Genomic DNA, 11,760 nt, shown 5'->3' with positions numbered 1-11,760 from the left:
CCAGCGCGGCTTTACCAGAACCGATGCCCCTTCTGCTGCTGTCACCGGCGGAGCCGGCTCCGCGGACTTCCCTCTTTCCTTTCCCCTTGCCCCTGTAGCGCCGAGTCCCCGCGGCGCCGCCGGGCTCCGGCTGCCCCCGCTCCCCGCAGGGCTCGGAGCTCGGCCGGGTGCGGGGTCCCCCCGTGCCGGGCCATGATCGCCGTGTCCATCCCCGCGGCGGAGGCGCAGGCGGCAGCGCGCAGCCCCGACCGGGCGCACACGGTGAGGGGCGCCCGCGGGCTATGGGGGGGGGCGGGCCTGGAGAGGGGGTTCCCACCTGCCCGGGGGGTGGTTGGGGGTCGGAGGTCCCCCAGTGACCACAGGGGTGCCCCGGGAGGGGGTCCCTGCAGAGGGGCACAGACCCTCTGCCGTTGGCAGGTGGGGGGTCCCTGGCCCGGGGTCCCCGCTAGCCCCCATGGGGGGGTTGTCCCGGGATGCCCCCCCCGCCCCGGGGTTGAGGGTCCCCAAGTGTCCCGGGGGGTCCGTGCCCTCTAAGGGGGCGCCGACAGCCTTGGGAGTGGGGCTGTTCCTCTACCGGGGGCTCCCTGTGTGCCCCAAGTGTCGCCGCTGCTGCTGGGGCTGCGCAGGGGCAGTTCCTCTGCCTTTAGAAAGGGGGGTTCCTGGCCTGGGGTCTGCTCTGGCCTCAGGGGGTTTGTGTGTACGGAGGGGATCCCTTTCTGCCGCCGGGTACCCCCACCTGCCCCACGGGGGGGCTGGGCCGTGTCTCTCTGACCCCCGGGGGCACAGGGGCCCAAGTGCCCCCCGAGCAGTTTCTACCCCTGAAGTCTCCGGGGCTCCCCTGTGGCCGCAGGGGGGTGTCACCGGCTGTGCCCCTGAGGCCTCGCAGGGGGGGGTGCCTGGTCCCGGGGAGACCCCTGCCTGGGGACCCTCTGTCTCTGAAGGGGGGATCCCCTGGGTGCTCCTGCCTGTCCCCAGGGGTCCCCATTGGCCCCAGGGGTTGGAGGCCCCCAGGTACCTCCCCTGCGGGCTGGGGGTTCCCTCTTGGGGAGGTGGGAACACCCCACTTGTCCCAGGGGCTGGAGAGCCTGGCGCGGGGGCGCGCAGTGTGTGGATGTCCCCGGGGGTCCCCCCCTGCCCTGGGGGCTGGAGCCCACTTCACCTTAAGGTAAAGGTTGTCCCTGTCCCAGGGGTCCCCTCTGGCCTCAGGGGAGGTTGGGGGGGGTCCCCACTTGCCCTGAGAGCCCCCAGGGGGTCCCTGCATGGGGGAGCTGGGGGTCGTGTTCTGCTGGGGTCTCCCTGCAGGGTGTTGTGTGTCTTGGCCTGGGGGTCCCGGTGGCACATTGGGGTGAAGGTCCCTGTGTGTCCTCAGGGGCCCCTGCCTGGGGTGGCCCCCCCCGCAGGGGGTGCAGGGTCACTTTGGGGAGGTGGGGATGTGGACGGGGCTGCAGGGCCAGGACTGGCCCCGGGGGGCCCTGATGTGCCCTGGGAAGGGTGGGTTGTCCCCCTCTGCCCCAGGGTTGAGGTGCCCCATGTCCCCTCCCTGGTGTCCCCGCAAGCCCCAAGGGGGTTGAAGGTCCCTGGGGTCCCGGCTGCCCTGGCGAGGGGGGGGATGTCCACAGTGAGCTGAAGGGCTGGAGGCTTCTGCCCCCCCCCCCCCCCCCGGGGGGGGTCCCTCTGCTCCTGGGGTCTGCGTTGGGCCCAGGGGATCCCTGCCTACCCCAGAACTTAGGGGGTTGCCTGTCCGGGACAGTGGGGAGGGTGGAGGTTCCCAAGAGTGTGTGTGAGTTGGAGGCCCCTGCCTCCCCTTGGAGGACAGCAAGGATGATGAGATTGGTGGAGATGAGGATAATGGGAATGCTGAGGATGAGGATGAAGATGATGGGGATGATGGAGATGAGGATGGGAATGATGAGGATGCTGATGATGATGGGGATGATGAGGAGGATGTGGCTGCTGAGGATGATGAGGATGATTGATGAGGGTGATGAGGATGATTGATGAAGATGATGGGGGTGATGGGGATGAGGATGAGGCTGACGGGGGTGAGGATGCTGAAGAAGGCTGTCCCGCACCGCAGGTGTTCCGGGTGGAGGTGCTGTGCAATGGCCGGCGGCACACGGTTGCAAAGCGCTACAGCGAGTTCCAGGCGCTGCACAAGCGGGTGAGACCCCAGTAGGGACACAAGGACCCTCGCTCCCCAGGCAGGGAGGAGCAGCCCCATCCTCCACGGGCCGTGCTGCTGCCGTGATGTGCCCCCACCCCATGCTCTGCCCTAGATCAAGAAGACCTGCAAGGTCCCTGACTTCCCCCCACGCCATGTCCCCAACTGGATGCCCAAAGTGCTGGAGCAGCGCCGGCAGGGCCTGGAGCTTTACATCCGGGTGAGGCACCGGCCGAGGGTGGCTTTTGGGGTGTGCTGGGTTCTGCTGGGTGCTGACCCCGGGTGCACATCAGGGTGTCCTGTACCACAACGAGGAGCTGCCCCAGGACGTGCTGGACTTCCTGAAGCTGCGGTGCTGCCAGCAGGACCCCAAGGCCAGCAGCTCCCTGTGAGTAGCCAGGCAGCACCCGAAGCTGTTGAGCTCTGCTGGCACCCGGGATAGCCCAGCGTGGGGCTGGGGTCATCCCCTCACTCATGTGAAGCGCTCCAAGACCCGGGGTTGGGGACGCCGGGGCAGGCAGGTGGAAGCTGGACCGGCTGTTGGGAGCTGATGTCCTGTCTCCCACAGCAGTGCCAGCCGCCCGCCCTCCCAGCGCCCTGTTGTTGGCTTCTGCACCGATCCCTATGTGCAGCCTCCAGGCACCCGTAAGGAGCAGGTCCCAAAACCTCCCGGGGAAACGGCACTTCTGGGTCCCCAAAATGTGTTTTCTCCTTCCCGGAGCTGGCAGCGACGCAGCTCCAGCTCCTGCTTTTCCCTGCAGAGCCGCTCCCTGACACCATCCTCAGCGGGGTGCTGCAGGGCCTCTACCTCCCCCTGAGAGGCACCCCTGGCCAGGCAGCGCCCTGAGCACCCACTCTGCACCGGGGGCTGCAGGGCTGAGGGCCCTGGCAGCAGCAGCATCCCCCCTGCAGGAATAACTCCTGCAAGAAAGCAGGATGGGAAAAGCCAAGGAGCACAGTGGGAGCCACAGCTGATCACCGACCCCCATCCAATGTGCCTTCACTGGGACCGCTGCTTCCGCTCCAGTGATTTGGGGTTGGGGTAGGAGCCTTTGGACTCTGAATGGTGCTGGGAAAACCCCACGGCATCGAAGCAATAAATCACTTTGGGTTGACTGGCAAAAGACGGCTGCGCTCTGTGATTCCGGCAAAGCAAATCCAGGGCCAACTGCTCAGGCTGATGAAACCTGGAAGAAGGGGCAGGGTGGTTGGGGCTGCCCTCGGCTGTGGCACTGAGCGAGCTGCAGCCCTCCAGGAGCAGGAGAGAGGCAGCGCTTTAAAAAACACATTGGTCACATTTATTGGTGCATGTGCTTCTTACAAAAGTGATGGGAAGGAGCCAGGGCCCGGCCCGCCCGCCGGCAGGGTGAAAGGAGCCAGGGCACAGCGGCTCTGCCCCTGCTCACCCACCCAGGACCACAGGAGCACACGAGGGGGAGCAGGGCAGCCCCAGGCCGCAGCCCCTCGCCGTGCCGCAGAGCCAGGACTGCGCGTTACTCTTTGGCAATGGCAAACGGCTTCTCCACCTCGATGGTGCCGCAGTCAGCGATGGTGACGTCCTTCAGGGGCTTGTCCCGGCTGTCTGTCTTAGTGCTCTCCACCTTCCTCACCACGTCCTGGGGAGAGCAGAGGCATGAGAACAACGCAGGACACGGGCAGAGCCTGGTCAGTGCAGTCCCCATCCCACAAGGCGCCTCCCAGCCACATCTTCACAGCATGGGCCTGGTCCTGCTCTCCCCCTGGGAATCGGCCATCCCTCTACTACCCATCACCCCTTACCATGCCCTCCAGCACTTTGCCAAACACCACGTGCTTCCCATCCAGCCACGGTGTCTTCACCGTGGTGATGAAGAACTGGGACCCGTTGGTGTCCTTGCCGGCGTTGGCCATGCTGACCCAGCCAGGGCCGTAGTGCTTCAGCTTGAAGTTCTCGTCGGGGAAGCGGTCCCCATAGATGCTTTTTCCTAAGGGAGGGGGGAACAAAAAAGGCCACGTTGCTCTCATGGACGTGTGTCAGGGCAGAGGGGATGCCGGCGGCTCTGTCCGCAGGCCGCGTGGGTGAATGAGCACATCCAGAGGGGGACTAAGTACCACCAGCACCGCAGGGAGCCGTGCTCCGAGCTCTGCTTTGAGGCCAGGTCTATTCCCCCGCTGTGCCCACCCGTTCCAGCTCCACCGCGGTGCCCGGGGGCCGCCCGCAGCGGGGTGGGGGGTTCCATTCAGCGGTGGGATCCCGGGGCTGGCGTGCGCCAAGTTACCTCCAGTGCCGTCACCGCGGGTGAAGTCTCCCCCCTGGATCATGAAGTCCTTGATGACGCGGTGGAACCTGCTGCCCTTGAACCCGAACCCTTTCTGGAGGCGGAGGGGAGGAAGGGGAGTGAGGCGCGGGGCCGGCCCGGAGCCCCCTGCCCCCGGGCGCTGCCGCGGCCCCGCCTCGCAGCGCGGCCTCACCTCTCCCGTGGCCAGCGCCACGAAGTTCTCCACCGTCTTGGGCACGGTCTTGCCGAAGAGCCCGATGACGACGCGCCCCGCATCCTCCTCCCCGATCCGCAGGTCGAAGAACACCTTGGAGCGGGGACGGATGCCGGTGAGGGCGGCATCAGCGGAGCCAGCCTGGACCCACCCCTCCCAGCCCGGCCCAGGGGCGCAGCCGTGACCCGCACCCCCCCGCCCGTCGCCTCAGGCCCGCACCCCGGCTCCCCGTTCCCCCGACCTTGGCCGTGACCTTGGGCCCCTTCTTGCGCTCGTCGGCGCGGGACGCGGCGGGCAGCAGCAGCAGGAGCGCGGCGCCCAGCGCCGCCGCCGCCACCAGCACCTTCATCCTGCGCCGCTCGCAGCCCAGCCACAGCGCCCGCCGCGCCGCCTGCATCCGGCCCCGCCCGCCGCGCGCCCCCGCCCCCCCGTGCAGTGGTACGCGCCGCGCCGCGCTCCCCCTCCCGCCCCGCGGCAGAGCCCGGGCGCGACCAACGGCGAGGGGAGATGGGGGGGGTGAGGAGGAGGGGCTGAGCGCGCCTTCCGGCCGGGCGGGGGCGCGGCCGCAGAGAGCAGCCGGGCGGGTGCCACGTTGCGGCTCGCGCGGCGCGAGGGACGGCGCTGATTGGCCTGGGCGGGGGAGGGGCGGGGCCGCGACAGCGCGGGGCTGGGGGAACCTTAAAGCTCCTCCAGTTCCAACCCCTGCCACGGGCAGGGACCCCTTCCACTGGAGCAGCTTGCTCCAAGCCCCTGTGTCCAACCTGGCCTTGAACACTGCCAGGGATGGGGCAGCCACAGCTTCTCTGGGCACCCTGGGCCAGCGCCTCAGCACCCTCACAGGGAAGAGCTTCTGCCTAAGAGCTCATCTCAGTCTCCCCTGTTCTGGCAGGTTCAAGCCATTCCCCTTGTCCTGTCCCTACAGGCCCTTGTCCCAAGCCCCTCTCCAGGTTTCCTGCAGCCCCTTTAGGCACTGGAGCTGCTCTCAGGTCTCCCCTTCAGGAGCCTTCTCTTGTCCAGGCTGACCCAGCCCAGCTCTCTCAGCCTGGCTCCAGAGCAGAGCTGCTGCAGCATCCATTACATTTACGTTATTTGTGTCTCTATTATGTTTAAGGCTGGGAAACAGAAGGAAAAAACGTGTCCCGACAAAGATCCCAGTGTGAACCAGTGTGAAGTGGGATCAGGAGCTTCCACCCGTTGTGCTGCAGGTGCTCTCCCTGTCTAGATACAGTGAAAGCTGCTTTTAAAAGATGCTGTGTTTGGTGGCAGGGGGCACTTCCTTTAATGCTCTCCTCTGCAGTGAGAATAAAGTAGCAGCAGTGATTTGCACACCAGAAACCCCCACAATCCCGGCAGCTGAGCCCATGGAAGCAGCACAGCGCTTGCCCCGGCATGATCCCAGTGAGCAGGCAGGGGCGCAGAGGCCGGTGGCACTGGAGGCAGCAGATTGGGCCTGTGTCATTGCCATGTGCTGCCAGCAGTGGGTGCTGCGGGGTTCGGCTGTCACCTCGGTGGGAGCTGAAGTCCCTCAGGCAGCGTACAGCAGCATAGGAGCACACAATGCCCTAACACATGGGGAAGGACCCTTTCGACGCCTGATGCTACTGCAGAGACGGGGGCCATGCGACAGCGTGTTTTGGAGTGTTTCACATCTCTGTTCCACGTAATCAATGGTTTGGCCATTCTGCTACCCAGGGTGCTCGAAATGAGAACGTGCAGGCACAGCGGGAAGAGAAATCAGTGTCACCATGCCTTGGCCAAGCTCTGTGGCGCTGAGCCATCCATGGCTGTAAAGCATAAAGAAGGCCGTGTAAGATCCCACACCATGCACTGCCCCCTCAAAAGAGGGCTCACAGCTTCTCACAGGAGTGGAGAGCTGCCAATAGTGCCCAACAGAAACAAAGGGAAAGAGAACAGACTCACAGAATCGGCCAGGTTGGAAAAGCCCTTTAAGCTCATCCAGTTCCAACCATTCCCAGCACTGCCAAGGCCACCCCTAACCCATGGCACTGAGGCCTCGTCTCCACGGGGTGTGAACACTTGCAGGGACGGTGCCTGCAGCCCTGCCCTGGGCAGCCTGTGCCAATGCCTGAGCACCCTTTGGGGCAGGAATTGTTCCTCAGCTCCATCTAAACCTGCCCTGGTGCAGCTTGAGGCCGGTTCCTCTTGTCCTGTCACTCATCACATGGGGGATCAACCCAGAAGCGATGCTGTCAGGCGAGGTAACAGAATACGTCTGTTCATGGAGACCAATGCAGCAGTGCAATGTTTTATTGAAAAAAATAATAATAACCATCTCACTTGATACCTCAGAAGACTGCATCGCAGCGTTGGAGGGCCGGGCGCGGGGCGCCGCTGCTCGCGCCCCTGGGGTCCCCAGTGCTCATCACCTCTGGTGAGGAGAGAAGTGGCCCGGGGAGGCTGAATGCCCTGCTCCTAACACGGCACAGCTGGCTCAGTCTGGCTTGTGTCTCCTGGTCACCCTGAGCTCCCTGGGGCCAGCGGCTTCCTCAAGCACTTGCTGTTAACCCACTTTAGTTTCCTTTTGTTAATGAAGCCACCCCACATCTCTGCCCTTTTGAAGAGTCCAACGTACGATTCTAGTGCAAGAGGGCTTGGTACAAGTGAGCATTACCAGCATGCCGTGGGGGGACAGTCCTCCCCTACAAACACATCATCGTAGGGTTAAAAGAACACCGTATCTCCAGAGAGAAGTGGGAGCGGGTCACTGTGAAACAGCTTCCAAACCGACCCACTTAAAAACAAGGTCAGGAAAGTTTCTAAACAATCAAATACATTCACTTAAAAAACCCCCCGAAACAACAACAACAAAAAAAAAAAAGAACAAAACAGAACAAAAAAAGACATTTAAGAATGAAATCTGTTGAGATGGCCCCTTCCCCCCCAGCCCTCCCTCACCCTGCAAACACTTACATATGCTGCAACTACAAGCTGCTCCTTGACCAGAGGCAGCAAGGAATGACCAAACACGGCAGGAGATGCAGAAGGAATCGAGTTCTGGTGACAGGCACTTAGTGGGGCTTGGGAGGGCAGCAACAGAAGTGTCTCAGGGCCTGGCTCCATCTCCCTGGAGGACGCCTGTGCCCCTTTCCCCCCCCCTCCCAAGTCACCAAACCATGGTTTCCTACAGCAGAGAGGGCAGCGCCTGTGCCACACATGGGGCTTCTGGAAGCTGCTGGCAGCGGAGGAGTTTGGAAAGAGAAGGGTGGAACGTGGCCATGGTCCCGTACTCTCGCTGGCAGGAGGGGACGAGGTGTGAAGCGCCTGCGGGAGGTGAGCAGTGCCCTTCCTGCACTGGCCCTGCCTTGAGGAAAGCGCTTTGCAGAGTGAGAACGCTCATGTGTCTCCTGGTGGGTGCATGGGCAAAGGGCTCCGTGCATCTGAGCTGCTCTCGTTGGGATAAGGCATGGAGAGGAAGCAGGGGGGAATGGTGAAGAGACGCCCTATGGGGATCCTGTCAAGGAGGCTTTTCTGCCCCAGCACCACACCAGTGTCTGCCTGCTTCAGGGATGCACGAAGCGCAAGCCCAGGATGATCTCCTGCCCTCTAAGCCTGCTTCTGCCCATCCACAGGAGCTGAACCTCCTGGGAGTGCTGCTCCACAAACTCCAAGATACGCAGATCATCATTAAAACCAGTAAAAGATAATGAGCTCTAGCCTCTCCCTTTCCTCCCTTCAAGCTCTCTGGGACTTTGGGGATGAGCCAGGGCCAAGCTTATGACAAAGTCTCTCAAGTGAGCAGTTGCAGCCCAGTCAGGTGTCACATGGTGAAAGACAAGGAACCTATTCACAACCTTCCCCAGAGCTGCTCGAGCTCTCCCACAGCCCTGCCATGTCTGTGGTACCCCCCCCCGGGCAGCCTCAGCTGCAGCAGGATGCAAGATGAAACACGTGCACGAAGCCCAGAGCCCTTTGCTAGCTACTGGCTTGGCTCCAAAGTGGTGCATGAGAACCGTGGCTTCTGTGGGGCTGGATGGCCTCCCACAGGGCCCAGACCCATGCTCGCAGGGAGGACATGAAGGCGATTCCAGTCAAACCTATCTGACCATCTGGAGATGAAATCAGTGTTAAGGCATGAAGCGTCCTTTCCCTGCCGGGGAAGCTTTGCTCCTGCTAACGTTTTCCCACGGAAGGTACATGCTCACAACCCCCCTACCAGAGGGGTCCGAGGAGGCTGCCCGGTTATCCACACTGGGAAACATCTATGCTTTGGGAAACGGCTGCCTCCCAGTTACCTTAATCCAGCTCTACCTCTTAAGCAAGAGCAAACTCCTCCAGCTCAGCAAAGCTGACGCTGCTCCCTTCTGCCAACGCAGGGCTACAGCCTTGCGTCTCCCAGCCCGTCAGGTGTAGGAAACCATGGTAGGGACATTCACCGGTAGCGAGGAAGAGTGACTGAAAATTCAAGTATGCTTTCCAGGCCCCAAGGCAGGCATCGGGAACCCCAGACTGGCACGAGGGTCATGCGGATGTCGTCGACATCCCCACACAAGGGCTTCCCTTGCACCCCTCCGTCTTCCCCGCTGAATGTCTGTCTGCGCCGGCGCCGCGCAGGGATCCACAGATACAATGTGCATCTGTAAATGCTAAACATAATAAAAAGTGCAATGACGTCAGGTTCTTTAAAACAATCCACGTTGCTCTGTTACCGTCAGAGGAGGGAGGTGTCAGGGGAGCCGGAAACAAAAACCCTAACTGGAACAGTAGATTGCAAATTTCTCACAGCTTGCACATTACAGTGTAACTGTTCCCAAGGAGGCCAAAAGGGAACCTGTCTCTCACTGCTGCAGCAGTCAGGCCCTTCTCCCACTGCATCCTCCTGCCCTCTCGACAGCCTACAGTATTTCTTCGCTGGATTAAGGAGGGAGGAGGACGGAGGAGCAGAGAGCGCAGGGGAGGGAGGGAGGAAAGTGAGCAGGAGCTAAGCACAGTCCTCAGGTTTGCGGGAACGATGCCTTCGCCGTAAACAACGGGAAGGAGGGTCAGCCAGCCAGCCCCCCTCCCAGGGCGACCAAGACCTGAGCCAGCCACAGTCCTGGTCCCAAAAGGAGCTTCAGGCTTGGAGTGAACGAGGGAGACCATTCAGCAGATCCACCCCAGAGTGGTTTGTTTTGGAACATTTTCTTCTCTTTTTGGTTTAAAAAGTCACTTTTTTCTTTTTTTTTTTCTTTTTTTTTCTTTTTTTTTTCTTTTTGTTTTTGTTTTTGTGTACGTTTTTCTCTCTTCCTTCTCTGCCTCCTCCTCCTTCCCCCTAAAGAGAAGCCCCCTCCAGTGAGACAGGGCAGGAGCTGCAGGCGAGGTGGTTCCTGCATGGCCCAGGAGGCACCGGTCACTTGTGACGCTGAGCCGTCTTCTTCCGTTTCCTCTTAAAGAAGCAGCAGCACCTGGGGCACAAAGGACAAGGCAGGTTAACGCGGCACCCCGCAGGGACCCCGCAGCGCACTCCGCAGCTCCGCAGCGCATCCCGCAGGGACCCGACCTCGCACCCGCGGCGCACCCCGGCTCCCGCCGCATGCAACAGCCCCTCTGCGCGCCCGGCCCAGGCAGCCCCGCCGTCGCTGGCCAGGGCGCAGGTGCCGGTGAAGGTTGACACCACCAGCACGGGCTCGTAGACCAGCAAAGGGACGTTCGCTGCACGCTGGAGGCTCAAAGGCTGCGGGTAACAGCGCGGCACAGCACCCCTGAGCGTGGGGCTGTCTCCCTCACAGCTCGACTGGGGCAGGAACACAAGGAGCAATGTGGGAAAGCAGTAAAACAAGGATCCAGATGCTCCGCTCCCTGTGTCAGAACCCCGGGGGAAGTGGGCTGGGACAGTGATCCCTGGCTGCTCTTCCCAGCTACATACGGTTTCCACCACCATTCACTAAGAAGACAAGTTCCAAAGAGAACTTGCATCAGGGACCAGCTTTCTTTACTGAACCTTTCATGACAACCGAAGCTTCCACCTCACGTAAATCATTCAGTGCTGGTAGCAGAACCCCTCCTTCTTCCCCCATCCGATGCGAGGGAGGTGCACAGCGCCCGGGATTAGGGGAAGCAAGAAGGATGGATAGTGGAGGCTGGGATGGGGAGAAAACCACCTGTCGCAGCGGAACTGTGGAGTGGTGGGTTCACTGTGGGGTATGCTGACGGCAGTTACCCAGGTTTTGTAGTCCTGCTGTTTCCTACAGAATTCCCTGATGTTTAAGGTGTATCCACCTTTGTATCCTCAGCCCTCTGTCCGAATCCTCTGCACAGAAGAAAGGTGATCTCTGTGCTCTGCTCCTGCACTACACTTTTTTCTGCTGCCATTACAGCCGTGCCCAGGGAAGCCTGGGTGCTGGTGGAAGGGATGCCTGGCTAAGCCACCAGAGCAGATGTGAGTAAGACCACTTTTCCCTACAAAGCGTCTTTCACCAACAGCCAGACCAAAGTGTTCAAAACCACTGTAACAACTGCTCCAAATTGTTTTCTGTGGGGTCCTTCATTCTCTGAAGTGTCAGCATCACACCTCCATCCTCTCAGAGCTGGAGGAACAGATCTGTTCTCATTCCTACCACAGAAAGTGCTTGCCCCCAGATGCAAGAGCCTTACTACAGGGTGTAAAAGCGATGGGTGACCACCAGACCCCCGTGAGCCAAGCCCACCAGCAGGGACTGTCTGCTGGGGAGACCAGAACCCCCTAAACCTGGAGAGCTCAAACAGCTACTGCAAGAGGAGGGCCGCCCCCACCACGTGGTCCTCTGACCTGCACGGACTAAGGGCCAAGGGAAGTTTGACATCCACAGTTTGTCTGTAGGTTCCTGCACAGGCCCAGTTTGGAGGTGAGACAAGGAAAAAGACAGCACTTGCCCTTGCAGGAACACGGGCTCGGTGCAGCCTGTGACGCCTCCATCACTACCCACCCAGCCTGACCTTTGCAGCACAGTCTGAAGCACCATCCACCCAAGGCTCCTCATGCGCTTTTACCCCCCTTACCCCAGGACTGGTCTTTTGTTGTCCTAGGCCATCTCCCACCCTCTCCTGCTATAACCCTATTGCAGTATTTCTCTCCCACAGCAGCCACTTTCCTTTGTGACTTGGGCAATGGTGAGTAAGGGGGGGGACGTTATGGGGAGAGAGGATGGAAA

General features: G+C 61.4%; 3 protein-coding genes across 5 annotated transcripts in view; 1 reads left to right on the top strand and 2 right to left on the bottom strand.

The window, feature by feature from the left end:
- Positions 1–192: 192 nt before the first annotated feature.
- SNX22 (sorting nexin 22) lies at positions 193–3,008 on the top strand (the record flags this gene model as incomplete). The annotated part of the gene is made up of 6 exons (XM_080626633.1): positions 193–261; positions 2,078–2,161; positions 2,277–2,381; positions 2,455–2,549; positions 2,730–2,806; positions 2,923–3,008. The coding sequence occupies 6 exons, from the start codon at positions 193–195 to the stop codon at positions 3,006–3,008; spliced, it is 516 nt and encodes a 171-aa protein (XP_080482759.1).
- A 490-nt stretch (positions 3,009–3,498) lies between these two features.
- On the bottom strand, positions 3,499–5,030 carry PPIB (peptidylprolyl isomerase B; the record flags this gene model as incomplete). Its single annotated transcript, XM_080626575.1, has 5 exons — positions 3,499–3,777; positions 3,941–4,125; positions 4,420–4,513; positions 4,613–4,726; positions 4,875–5,030. 5 exons carry the CDS (start codon positions 5,028–5,030, stop codon positions 3,655–3,657), a joined length of 672 nt encoding a protein of 223 aa, XP_080482701.1. The 3' UTR covers positions 3,499–3,654.
- Positions 5,031–6,883: 1,853 nt separating this feature from the next.
- The window catches only part of CSNK1G1 (casein kinase 1 gamma 1), a 108,807-nt gene continuing 103,930 nt past the window's right edge, over positions 6,884–11,760 (bottom strand). For all 3 annotated transcript variants that reach the window (XM_080626030.1, XM_080626029.1, XM_080626031.1), the window contains one exon: positions 6,884–10,035. In XM_080626030.1, the coding sequence (XP_080482156.1) occupies positions 9,981–10,035 (55 nt within the window). In that variant the 3' untranslated portion in view covers positions 6,884–9,980. The remainder of the gene's footprint in view (positions 10,036–11,760) is intronic.

The sequence above is a fragment of the Psittacula echo genome (genome assembly GCF_963264785.1).
Source record: "Psittacula echo genome assembly, chromosome: 10".
Lineage (NCBI taxonomy): Eukaryota > Metazoa > Chordata > Aves > Psittaciformes > Psittacidae > Psittacula > Psittacula echo.
The sequence above is the reverse complement of the archived record's forward strand: the minus strand, read 5'-3'. Positions and strand labels throughout refer to the sequence as shown.